The sequence below is a fragment of the Monopterus albus genome, unplaced genomic scaffold, assembly GCF_001952655.1.
Source record: "Monopterus albus unplaced genomic scaffold, M_albus_1.0 scaffold223.1, whole genome shotgun sequence".
Lineage (NCBI taxonomy): Eukaryota > Metazoa > Chordata > Actinopteri > Synbranchiformes > Synbranchidae > Monopterus > Monopterus albus.
In genome coordinates this window covers 573366-586671 of record NW_018128103.1, presented here as the reverse complement: position 1 = coordinate 586671, position 13306 = coordinate 573366, and the positions used below count along the sequence as shown (strand labels likewise).

The window sequence follows — 13306 nt, the reverse complement described above, 5'->3', positions numbered from 1 at the left end:
CAGGTCTTGGTGGGTGTTGTTGGTCTGCAGTGGTTAGTACCTACCAACAGTGTCTAAGGAAGGACAAATGGTGAACTGGTGACAGGGTCATGGACGCCCACGGCTCACTGATGATGAGGTTGATCTACTGTAGATTAAACTTTTAACTTCCATTTGTACTTTTCAAAAGAATAAAATGTATTTGAACCTTTGTTAAAACGGTTGAAAATGAGAAATACTGTGCACTGGTCCCTATGAAGAGAAAGAGTCAGTGGGGCTATAGTGATGATATCACACCGGGAGGGAGTGTGGTCCAAAAAAAAAAAAAGTATCTAACTAGTCCACAGTTTTCTTTCCTTTTACATCAGTTTCTCACTGAATGGTTGACACATCCCTGCTCCTCCTGACACTGTAACTATGGAAGAAAACAGATCCACAGAAGATGCACAGTGAGCTGCAGAGTGACACAAACGCCAACCAACTGCTGCGCTGACCCCTGTGTACACAGTATTAGCCAGGTGGTTATAATGTTATGGCTGAAGTGAAGACAGCAGTCTGTTTGTAACAATCACAATAATCTGTTTATTTATCACCACTTCTAAGCTGCACCAATATTTTTTACCTCTGCCTGTTTATGCTGGCATTTTTTGTTGCCGTTTTGTTTGTTAACAGTATAAACTCAAAATGTAATGAATGGATTTGGATGAAATTTATTTTGGAGAGGTAGAATATGACCCACTGAACAATCCAGTAGATTTAGGTGCTGATCCCAATCATCATTGTGATCCAGGAATATTTTTAAAGGCTCCTTCACCTTTGTGAGATAGAGCTAATTTCAGTATTTTTGGATCTAAATGTACATAATGCTTAGGCAAAAGCTGCACAGGAACATCCACAAAAGACATACCACCCACCCTGTAATATTCTAGTTATGCTGATACAGAATGTTTGAATTTATAGGGTGCAAGGAAAACTTGCTACTGTGAGACAACAAATCATGCTACAGACCTGCAACTGAGATCGAATTCTGCCCGAAACCCTGCTGAGCTTTTTTGTAAATGAAATTCAAAACAATACCTTTTAAGGCCTCCTCTCTGCTATTAGCAATCTAGCTTTGAGTTTAGCATGTTATTATTAGATCTATGAACTGCTCCAGTTAATCAGCATCTTCCTCTAAACCGGAATTCCGATTTTGCTAATTTTTTTTTTTTTACATTTTGTGAGCGCATTACATTTGTAATTGACTGAATGAATTTTATGTCTAAATAGTTCCGTGGTAGGTTTTTACACAGCTTGAACCATCACAAAGACATTATGGATTACATGTGGTCCCAGTGTTGGAGTGGACAGTGTCACTACCCACCAGAAAACACTTAAGTAACAGAAGCACTGCAAGGCAAAAACCACATGACTCCCACAGAGTGTTTCTGCACAGCATGCTCATGCAGCAATGTAGAGTAGAGTTAGAGAAGCTCCAGCACAAGGACACACACCAAATACACACAACTTCAGCGATGCCCAGGGACCTCATTACTGACCTGAGGGTGATAGATGTAGGAGGAGCGTGGGCTACGAATAAAATCCATAATAAAGGCAGCGTCCTGTCAGCATACAGGAAGAACATAACCCAGGATCCAAAATCCAAAGCCCAGCGACAGGAACAGAAAACACAACAGAGGCATAGAGAAAAAAGCAGATGAAAGGAGAGATACAAGAGCAAAAGCCCCACACTGAAGCACCAGCAAATCATTTTGGTGAAGTATTTGTTGCTGGTAAAAATAAATTCAGATGAGGCTGCAAAAGCTAAATGCCTAAAGCAGAACGACTTCTTCTGATCCACACAAAGAAAAGGCACTGACCTTGCGGGGACTGTCTACATATGTGAAAGCTGTGGTAACACTGGAGAGGTCACTGAGAGCTGCTGAGGGCTTTGTCTGCTGCTGGTGCTCTTCCAGCGTCCTGACAGGAAGCATTAAAAAAGCAGCAAAGACTGACATTTATTGCTCAAATGCAACCAGCATGTTGGCTTGCAGGCCCAGGGGACACTCACCTCTGATTCTGGTCCATCTCCAGCAGGGCTGACAAAGCCGATGTGCCTTTCTTGCCTTGAGGGGGTGGCACGGGTTCGGTAGGATATGGAGGGAGAGGACTCGTAACCTGCAGTCCTTTCATTTGTGTGCCCTTCTGCTATGTGAAAAGTGGGAACAACACTTTTAGCATCTAAAGATAGAATAATACATGTAAATATTAAGAGAGCAACAGCTTCCCCACATTGAATGTTATAGGTGGTCAAGTTAGAGCTAATGTTAATTATTTTATTTTCGGTTGGGTAGTTAAATTGACTGCATCATGGTTCACGCAATTACCATGCTCTTCATAAGTAACTAAAAAGTAGTGGAGTACAAGTATAAAGTAACAAAAATGGAAGTGCTATGCAAAATATTATATGATCAGTATGAACTCAGTTGGTGTCCACCTCAATTCAAAACAACGGAACTGACAACTGTCAAATGGAAATGTATTACATTTGAAAAATTAGTAACTATAACCCTCCTGTCAGGTGCATAAAGTCTTAACAAAGGCTGCCTGAAGTCACTTAAAAATGGGCCATGTAAATCCAAACATTGAGTGGACAGCAACTATAAAGGTCTTTTCATTCAGTATTTCATGTACAAACAGGATGTAAAGTGGGAGAGCCTTACTCTGATGATCCTGTCAGAGCGATGGCGTCGTCGAATGCGGTTGAGACCTTCCAGGAAGCGGATGAAGCCATCTAGCAGTACCCAGTCCCCGCTGCCACCCATCCCAGCACCCGCTCCCTCCCCATAAACATCCCAGTGACCCTCTCCATCCGCCACCCGCCGGGCCCCCCCAGCTGGCAGCAGAAGGAAGCGAGTTCTCCAGAACTTCAGAGAGTCAATTAAACTGGGAAGGCAGAGGAAAGGAAGGCTATGAGATGAGATTTGGATGCTTATTCATTTCTAAGATTTATTTAAAAATTAAGCAAGAAGTAATTACAACAATTATATTCAAATTATAAAGAAGCATAAATTCAGAGCCTTGTTAGTTGCCCATCAGGTCAATATGAGTAAATTTATGCTATATACTGTAACTAGGGCCAAACTGATTCAAGTTTTGTAAAAGTCCTCAGTTTATTTTACAGATATATATAATGCACAGCATCCTCTAATTTGTGATCAGTTCTTTGGTGGATGTCAAAATGTGAAACCAGACTTATTTCCTTTAACTGAAACCATTTACAAATTAAACAAGTGCACAGAGTACTTTTGACATTTGTTTCATTTGTATTTTGTGGCATTCATGTGGACGGCAAAGTAAGAATTTCATTGTACAGGGAAAACATGTTTCCTAACTGTGCATATGACAAATAAACACTTTGAGCTTTGACCTTGACGAGCTCCTGTGTAAATGTATGCTGAGTGCGTGTGAGAGTGTGGGAGAATACCTGAAGTCCTCTGAGCCAGCAGAGCAGATGTACTGATCCAGGTAGTTCCACTTATATTCTTCTAGTCTTTCATGGCCAAATTCCACCCAGCAGGACACAAACTGAGCATCAGAGTGAGGAGGACACAGGCTGTAACTGTACTGGATCTGAGCTGACTCATACGGGTACCTGAACCACACACACACACACACACACACACACACATACATACATTACCAAATGGGAATTCCTTAGTTTTTCCTTGGTTTTATCTTGGTGGGAGAACACAGCTCTGAAAAGTTTGACTCAGGACTCAGCATAACTGACACTGGTCCTCATGTTCATGTAAGTTGAGGAAGATACTTCTGCCCTTAAACATCCAGTAGACTGTTCAACCCTGTGATTTGAGCAACTCTGGCCACATTACAAAAGCATCTTTACCTATGTTTAATAAGTCCTTCCCCACTGACTTCAGTCTGTCTCTAACCAATGTAGACTTAACAATTAGCTTACAAAATCAATGCTTTCTGTCCCTTCATTAAGAATAGTTCAGTGAATTCACTGTTTTAATGTAAAGCTATGTTTTTATTATATTTGACAGCAAACACACTTTTTTGGCAGTGTTTACAGCATGAGTTGTCACACTGAAGGGAAGGCACAGGGGCAGCAAATAATTCCTGCACCTACAGCGGTGAGAAAATGTTGGCAAACCATTTGGAATTACCTGTTCCAAATGTGTTCATCTGTTCATCCAGTCGGGAGGTTACATATAGCATGAATGCAGACTTATGTTTGTGTAAGACGTTGCCTGGTGCACTCACTTTGGCAGGTAACGAGTAACGGTGATTATCTTGTCTTTCAGACACACTTTATGAAATGTCCGGCCCATACTGAGCCAGTAAATTGTCTCCTCCTCCTCTGCCCGGCGCAGAGACACCAAACCTGAAAACACAAAAAAAGAGGACACATACGATAACCATGGATTTGTTGATGTTTACAGCTGCAGTCAAAATTATTCAACTTCCATTGCTAATTAGGTGTATTGGCAAAATGTATAAACTTTCTGCTGTTTGCAATGAACAAATCAAACAAGAACAACTGTATGTTTCTACAACTGTATCTTAAGAAACAGAAATATACAGTATTTTCTCAAATGCTGAAACCAGAGAATGTAAACTGGCTTTTCCCTTCCAGTCACCACAAATATTCCTGTAAATTGAATACTGTTTTAAAAAAAAAAATCTAATGTCTTGAATGTAAAATCTTAATCTGTTTAGTAACTACAGCTGTACACACAAATAATATAAACTAATGTATGTAGTGGAGTAAAAAGGCTAATATTTGCCTCTGAAAATGTAATAAAGAAGTATAAAGTGGAAATTCTTAAGTAAAATACCTCAAAATCATACTTGATGATAGTATGGGTAATTATACGTTGTTAATTTCCACTGCTGGAAATAACTACCAGAGGCAGAAGCAGAGGACACAAAAAATGAAGTCCAAGAAATTAATTACCAAGTTTATATTAATTAACGTAAGCATGGATGTGCAAATCAAAGGTAACAAGTAATGGATATTCTCCCAACATTTTAAAGCAATGGATACAGCAATAATGTAAAGGAACTGAACAAATATACATGTAACAAAGCACTGATGTTACTGTGAGTCACCTCTGGAGTAAAGAGGGCTGCTGCCAAGCGGCGTGGCTACAGCAGGCTGTGGTTTTCTGTTATTTGGTTGAACAATGATCTGGTAGCCCTGCATCAACCTCTGACAGATAAATTCTTCAAACACCTGAGACGCACTCGTCAGTGGTGCTTCATCTTCACGTCTGAGGACAAGACAGAAACATGAAAACATGTGAATTGCTTATTGGTCTGCCATTCACTTCCACGAGCTGATGGGACAGCCACCAGGAGCAGCTAGGGGTTCAGTGTCTTGCCCGAGGACACTTCAACATGTGGACTGCAGAAGCAGTGAATCAAACCACCAACTCTCCGATTAGCAGCCGACCCGCTCTACCTCCTGAGCCACAAACACCCGCATCCAGTACACAACTCTTTGGTCGAGAGTTGCTCCATGAGCATGTGAGCTTATGAAGAACTATTGTCTGTTAGACTGGCACAGGCACAAAGTGATTGGCTAAAGAGTGTTTTATTTTAAAGACAGGATGCGGTCTACCTCTCCAGGTCACTGTGCGGCAGCAGGTCATAGCAGCCTTCAGTGTAGTCATTCTGCAGTGTCTGGCGATCGGGGAAGTAGTCGGTGGTGAGGGGCAGGCAGGCTGGTGTGGTCAGAGACTTCCAGTCCACCCCAACTGTGCAGCAGAAGCTGGGCACTATCGGGGGTGCAGACAGCAGCAGGGCTTCAGGAGCACCCACACCAAACACACGCACACACACACACAAAATCCCCACAGCAAAGACAAATGCATGTACCCAGAGGGGAGAGGTACATGGGCATGTTTGGAGAAGCAAAGAAAGAAGTAGGGAAGATAAAGACATGAACACGAGAAAAAAGTGAAGATGAAGGTACAAAAAAAATTAGAAGAGAGGGGAAGAAAAAAAAAACAAGGAAAGTGTTATTTTACTGGCCTCACTGCCCCCGCTCATGACTCCTGAGGGGCTTGTAGTTGTGGAGCAGTGATCAGACATGCAGATTGTATGGCTCTGTGACAGTCGATCTGTGATCAGCATCACTTAGAAGCAAGTGGAAATGTGTCCTGAGTTCAGCAAAGGTGTGAACTGTAAACTGATTGAGTGAATTTAAGCAAAGAGATCACATCATGCAAACATTCAGATGGTGCACAAACCTTCAGTTAAAATATTGTGTGCAAGAGAAAGACTGGTTTAACAGAAGCACCCATTTACAGTTACACATACTATGCACACTGCCATGCAGGAATGAGATCAGGCTTGCTCAGTGCAAACAGGTCCTGGTATAGGAACATTATGGCAGGGCAAATTAATTAGAGGATATGATGACCCTGTAATATTTCATCAGAAGAATTAAGTTACATATCAACTGAAGAAGGCCCCGAGAAAGAGGCAGAAAAGAGTCGAACAGGTAAAGAGAAGATACAGATGGAGAATGAGAGGGTAACCTTGAACCACATGACTTGGAATAGCTGGTTATACCTGCAGCCCCAGGAGACAGATGATCGGTGGAGAAACCAGCCTGCTGAAGCTGAATAAGCCCCCACAGGTTAAAGACACCTCTGAAGGTTTATTGTCTTCATCACTTTAAGTTTAGTGATTATCAGCCCCGCAGATATGACAACATGACAATGTTTGTGACTAACTCGACTGACATGTATTTGTTTTCATAAAAGCAAGATAAACTCACTTGGATTGGCACTACTGGGGGAGAAGTCTTCAAATGAGGAGCCGCGGTTAGTCAGAGTTCCTGTACAGAAATAAGAATGAAACAAAAAATCAGCAGTTACAATTTTTATAACATATAATGTCATTGCCAATTAATCATTTGCACTAGCAATGTCAGAAAATAGTAAAAATGCTCATCACAGTTTGACATAATCTTGTAATCTTCCACTTCAAAGTACTGTATGCTTACAAGTGCTGGGGAGTACTAGGGTGTGTGTGAAGAAACCCTCTGTAGGCCACACCTAACGAGCCTGATACTCATCTCTTCAGGCTACATTAGCAGCTACTTAGCAAAAACATGTGAATCTCCATCAGTGGCTGAGTTGAACTGTAGGTAATGTAAAATATAAACGTAATAATAAATAATAAAAATACTCTAGCATAAGCATAAGGATGGTGTTAACAAAACCCATGAAAAGACCAAAACCAACAATATGTTAATCCATCTCAACAGTTTCTGACATCCCTATTACCTGTGACACTCAAAACCAAGCTCCTTGGTTCTTATTGAAGGTTAAAAAATAGCTCACAAGTACCCCGTTTCACTGTTTTTAATTCTGTAATTTCCTAAAAGAGCTGGTAGCCGTAGCTTTTAGCAAACGTCACTCAAACAGAATTGAACAGCACAACAGAACAGCGCATTGGGCGGGACTATTTTCAGTGGAGTAATACACGTTTGTTGTTGTAGTGAGTATTTGTGGCCGCTAAACGATGTATGTGGGGCTGAGTCAAAATAAACCAGTGTGTGTTCATGGTAATGAAGGAACATATTGTGCAATAGTCTGGCCTATTGATCTTTTAACAGCAATTCTCTAAGGTACAGACAGCTATGACATGTCAGGCTCTGGTTCCAAACAAAATACTTTAGAAGATCAGTTAAGATCAATCAAAAAAAAAAAACTGAATATTGCCAGCCTCATTGATATTGACACATTATATATGTCTTTATTACTTTATTGAATAAATGACCACTGTGCCACCAGTCTGGTGTGCTTCCAACATCTCTGCAGAAAGCTACAGAATATATGTTATAATGTATTTATTAATTATATATTAATAATATATAATATTAAAAGGAGGACACTGTTTTTGAGTAGGCATATCACCACTGCTGTTGCTTCCTGGACTTCCAGTGAACTCTTCCACCCCCCCACCAATGTAAAGACCATTCTCTCCTGCTTGTCTTGAGGTCCTTCGCCTTATAAAAAAGAGAAATAACAAGCCTTCATCTCGCTGTCTGTGCATCAAGCCAGCATTGTTTACAAAGAAAATGTCTATTCCCTGTGATAGGTGTGTCTAACCTTCCAGTGGCCTCGTGATAGGCCAGCTCCAGCAGCTCGGCGGAGGTGTGGGCAGGGTTTCTCTGCGGGCTGCCCTGTAGTTCAGCCATGTTTTGTCTGGTCTGGTGATGGATCTGGATGGCTTCTCCAGAAGGACCTGAAGAACAACAATGGCACATACACTCTGCTGCTTAGATGAATGCTGACCATATAGCTACAGTCTCTTGCTCTTACTTGGACTCTGATCTGGTATCACAACACCTACTGTATATACTGTATATTTGTTGCCTACTTCTACTGTATGTAATACACTGTACACATGCATGATTACACTAAGGCTACTGTGAACACACGAACTGAAACCACACATCATCTACCAGGTTGATGACACAGAAACATTAGACTTTCCTTAAAACCTCACTAAATCATAAATTATGGCTGAATCAGCCACAGATAAACTTTCCTGATAGATTCAGTTTTTTGGGAAAGGATAAAAAGACAGTGATGAGGAAGAGATGATGCCATCGTTAAATAAATATGCATTTCCACAAAGCGGTAGTGAGTGAAGTGCTCAACTAGGCTACAATTGCCAACTCATACCTTGACTACTACTCATAAATTTCTGACTGCACGAGGCATCGAGGATGGTGTGTCACCTCACCAACGGGAAAGGTGTGCATCCAGCGGCGGCGATTAGAGGTGAGCTTCATGGGCATCCTGGATGGGGTGAAGGGGTTTATGAGAGCTCTCTGAGGAGTGAAACCTCCTGGTCGGATGTGCAGGATTGACTCAGCACTTCCCACTGTGAACCTGCCTGGAGCACTGGAATCCCGCTGAGGGTCCATCATCTTTTCTAGCAACTCTGAACAACAGAATAACATAACAGGACAACAGGAATGGGATGGACAAAGTAAACAGGCCGAGCACACTTCATTAAAAATTCACTGGACTAATCCAGCTGAGCTGGTGCAATGATCAGAGCCACAGTTCCAGACTACACCTCTGTGGGGAAGTTACCTCTAGTGCTTGTGTATCCCAGAGAACTACTGACTTCATACTGGGCAGGAGGCATGCGGGGTATTAGAAGCATGTTGGACACAGGACCCAGACTATCATCAGAGGCCAGACTACGCTGTTCCTCAGGGCCCCCAGAGCGTACGGGAGGGGACACCCCTATGCCTGCACTGACGTCCACCGAGCCCCAGCTCTTCCTCCCGCTTGTCTCTTTATCTCGAGTCATCCTGAAAGACAAACCATAACTACTGTTCAACTGGGCTGAAAGTGCACAAGGTTCAAGAGGCAGGATACGTCTTTCTCTGCAGTGTCTGTGTGGAGTTTAGTGTTGTGCAAGCAGTAAGACACCTGAGGTTGGTGGTCCTTTGAATTCGTGATGGACCAGGCAGTCTGAACACCTGAGCATCATAGGCATCATAGTCCACCTGTATAGGCAGGCTGTTGTCAGAGTCCTTTGGAACACAGAGAGCTGAAAGATGTCATGAAGAGGAAGGATGAAGTGAAGATGAAGTCACTTGACTAAGTGCTGCCTTAGAAAATTAGAAATATGTCCAAGAGATAAACAGTTCCAACTCACCGTGGTCTTTGCTGCTTTTGAATTTTTCGGCATGAAGCTAGAAATAATTATAATTTTAATGAGCTGTTAAAACCTACAACAAACCCCTTTCAAACCTTTTAAGTACAAAAAAAAAAAGTGCTGCAAAATGTAAGGGTACCTTATAGCTGGCCAGTTTGATTCGAGGCGTGAAGGAGCTACAAGGGTTCTGACTTTTGGAGGTGTAGAAGCTGAGTGTGCAAGACACAGATGCCAACAAGATACAGATCAATTGAGTACACCATCATGTAAAATTTGAAATGTCATCAGTCAAGCTGCCTTGCCTGTGGTTGATCCAGTGAGGCAGGTTATAGTCATCCCCCACACGAGAGTCTCCTGGTGTCATCCTGTTATGTAGCTACAGAGAAAATGGCAGACACATCACTAACCAACAGGTATAATCTAGACCATATGTATTTGAACAGTTACACGTTTTTTTTTCTCTTCAAAGTCTGTGCTTCAGGACATTCGATTTGAAATAAAATTTTTCACACTGAAAAATTCTTTGGTTGCTTCAGCTGTGTGTTTAGGATTTGCTCCATGATGAAATGTTGTCCAGTGAGTTTTGATAAATTTGGCTGAATCGGAGCAAGCACTCTCCTTCGGTACACCTCTGCATTCATCCTGTTGCTTCTGTTGGCAGGGAATTCATTGCCTGCCCAAGAAACATTTAGTAGTCAAGTGTCCAGTTACTTTTAAACCCTCGTAATTTGGGCATATGGAGTCGTATCCTTCACACAGGTTTTTCTGTACTGATGTAAGCCTGTTCAAAATAACGCTGACACTTGGCACTTTAATGTAGTGTCTGTTAGTTTATTTCAAATTGAACGTCCTCAAACACAGCCTGAAGACCAAAGATTTAGTGCCTTTAGAGACTAGGTACTCTGGATGTGTTACCTTGAACAACGGCACTGCGTGCAATGGCTGCTCCCCCATACATACCAAATCTACCCCGATACCTAAAGAAGGGGGAGTATTTGTCATCAGCATACTTTAACTTCAAACAACAAACCTTTAATTCATTGATAACATGTAGATTTGTTCAGGTCATGTTTGAAGCGTGTCTCTATCGTCACACTCACCATTGTCAATCATTCGCTGTTTGGTGAGAATCATAAGCAGGCGGTCAACTTCAAACACTCCTACCCCAGGTGTGATGACCACTGACATCTGTCCGGTACGGTCAAAGTTACGGTTGATGTAGTGCTTGTCAAATACTGTGGGAGACATGGTGACTAATTGGTGAAAGACTGACTCATGAAATTCAATCCATCCATTATCGATACCACTTATTCTGAAGAGGATAAACAGGCGAGTCTATCAAAGGGCTGACATGTAGACAAACAACCACACACACCAACACTCAGAGTCACCAATCAACCTAAGCTGCAGGTCTTTGGACTGTGGGAGGAAGCCGGAGTACCCGGAGAGAGAAGCCACGCAGACAAGTTCACCAATGCACTATTTAATAAGGAGAAAGGTGGCACCTTGAAAGTGCCTAAGAGAGAACTGGAGGCTTACACTGAAAAGATAAATGCAGATAAAAACAGGGATAGGCAGCTAGGTCTGCCAGTAGATATGCCCCCACTGGGGCAGTAGAGCAGTCTATGAACACCAACGCACCAACACTGAGAGAAGTGGAAATGGTAGTTAGGTGAGCAAGAGCAGGATCAGCCTCTGGGCCTAATGGGGTGCCCTATAAGTCATATAAGTACCCTCAAGATTTTCTTCAGTGTAGTGTTGTACAATGCAAATTCTCTGTGTCAGGCCAACTATCTGCTATTTGCTTGGGTGAGGACACCGTTCAGGGATGTGTATCGTTGACTGACTATTCTGTATTTAGTTAATTAACGGGCTACATGCATACAAGAATATCTTTTTTCCTGTCTGTTTTATCACATTGTATGGTCCTGAGGACTCATAACCCAGAGACAAGGAAAGGATGCACTAGCCAAAGGGGACAGTAGAATAACAAAGACAGACACTCGGCCTTCACATGCCTTCTTTTGAAACTGACAGTTATGCAAAACACATCTCATTATGTGGTGTGACTGTTCCTACATGATCCATAACTGCCACCATAGGTTAGGTTGCTTGAAAATATTTTAAAACAGTTTAATTAAACTGCTGTTATAATGAACTGAAACAAAATAAAATATCAGTCTGATTATCAGGCAGCTTGAAACATGGCTTAGGAAATAACTAACCAGCCATTTGTTGGTACTGGGGAAATAAAACATCACTCAGAGATGGTGACATACAGCAAATTCTACAAATAGGACATTTTACTTTAGTATGCTTAGTGTACACTGCACAGTGCACACAACAAATCCTACATGCGATAACTGTCATGTTGAGTTTTTCTGAGAGCAGTTCTACTCCGGCATTAGATTACATACCATTGAAGGAAAGGTTAATGGCCTCTAGGTAGTTCCCTTGAGCAGCAGTTGAGTTATAACCCACCGGAAAACCATCTGGCATGAGAGCAAATAAATACGAGATTTTAGTTACAAATTTTTCGGCACCTGATCCAATGCTCCATTATTCAGCTAAACACTCGTCTCATTGACTACCTGCTTCTTTTAGTCGCACCAGGACAGGGTACTGGATGAAAAGCTTCTTGATTGTGACCAGTAATGATGTCCATTCATCCCTTCTCTCATTCTGAGCTACGACCCTGATCACAGCACAGTTAGGAGTCAAACACCACCGTCACTCAGTGTGTAATTCCGCTGTGCTCCAAGTAAGGGCTAACACAGTATGCTCACCTGTAAAAGTCTTCATAAAAACGTCCCGTGTGATCCTGTCTGATAGAGCTTCTCAGAATCTCAGGAAATTCATCTGAGGAAAATCATACATCAGATATAGCCATGTTCCCACATGGCTGCAGTATTAATCAGTCACAACTCATTGAGATGGTAAAGCAAAAAGACTTACCTATAGCTTTAGCACTGTAGAATGTACGCGAGAAGAGTACAACTGTCACCTCATGACTGCAGTTCTTCTCCTTTAACATTAAAACAGAACGTTTTATAAATTAGTAATTAACTTTGGGGGGAAATTTTAAAGTTTGCCTAATAGAAAGTCACACAAACAAAAATCACAAACCTTCCACTTGGCAAAAAGGTCAGACAGGAAACCATTCACAGCCTTTTCAAAGTAGAGGTCACCTGAGAGCAAAACATTCAGCTAAGACATGCTCCTCCAGAGACAGCATGTCAACATGAGAACGTTTGTGGCATTGAAGAACAAACATAAAAAGACACAATAAGCTTATAATACGTGAATGACCAAGCAGAGAGGTCCAACTAACCATAGATGTCAAAGTCCCACATCTCACAGCTCATCTGGATAAAGATGTACACCATTGCAGATGTGGACCTGAACACCACCTGTATTATAAGATGACGGGATGTTTCACATTAATGCTCTGAACATAATGAACACAGTGACTATTTGACAGGAAACAGAGCTACATGCATGCTGTAACAATTAGCTTCCATTCCCAGATTTGCATTCATTCGTTTATTACTGGTGTATAGTGCTGAAATGATTCATTGATCAATACCACGTTAAACAACAACAAATTAGATAATCATCAATTTATATG

The 13306-nt window shown here is 41.7% G+C and overlaps 1 protein-coding gene across 6 annotated transcripts in view; it reads right to left on the bottom strand.

Annotated features, from left to right (window-relative positions):
- depdc5 (DEP domain containing 5, GATOR1 subcomplex subunit) overlaps positions 1-13306 on the bottom strand; it is a 29487-nt gene that overhangs the window by 11509 nt on the left and 4672 nt on the right. For 3 of the 6 annotated variants that reach the window (XM_020619571.1, XM_020619575.1, XM_020619574.1), the window contains exons 9-33: positions 13010-13088; positions 12805-12866; positions 12634-12703; positions 12465-12537; positions 12270-12373; positions 12096-12170; positions 10779-10913; positions 10594-10655; positions 9981-10054; positions 9818-9887; positions 9679-9715; positions 9450-9570; positions 9105-9328; positions 8749-8949; positions 8109-8244; positions 7914-8005; positions 6770-6829; positions 5606-5789; positions 5095-5255; positions 4246-4366; positions 3446-3613; positions 2682-2904; positions 2030-2166; positions 1839-1938; positions 1518-1580 (exon numbers count right to left, since the gene is read on the bottom strand). In XM_020619571.1, the coding sequence (XP_020475227.1) occupies positions 1518-1580; positions 1839-1938; positions 2030-2166; positions 2682-2904; positions 3446-3613; positions 4246-4366; positions 5095-5255; positions 5606-5789; positions 6770-6829; positions 7914-8005; positions 8109-8244; positions 8749-8949; positions 9105-9328; positions 9450-9570; positions 9679-9715; positions 9818-9887; positions 9981-10054; positions 10594-10655; positions 10779-10913; positions 12096-12170; positions 12270-12373; positions 12465-12537; positions 12634-12703; positions 12805-12866; positions 13010-13088 (2832 nt within the window). The remainder of the gene's footprint in view (positions 1-1517; positions 1581-1838; positions 1939-2029; positions 2167-2681; positions 2905-3445; positions 3614-4245; positions 4367-5094; positions 5256-5605; positions 5790-6769; positions 6830-7913; positions 8006-8108; positions 8245-8748; positions 8950-9104; positions 9329-9449; positions 9571-9678; positions 9716-9817; positions 9888-9980; positions 10055-10593; positions 10656-10778; positions 10914-12095; positions 12171-12269; positions 12374-12464; positions 12538-12633; positions 12704-12804; positions 12867-13009; positions 13089-13306) is intronic. The other 3 variants (XM_020619572.1, XM_020619573.1, XM_020619576.1) reach the window with 3 other exon arrangements.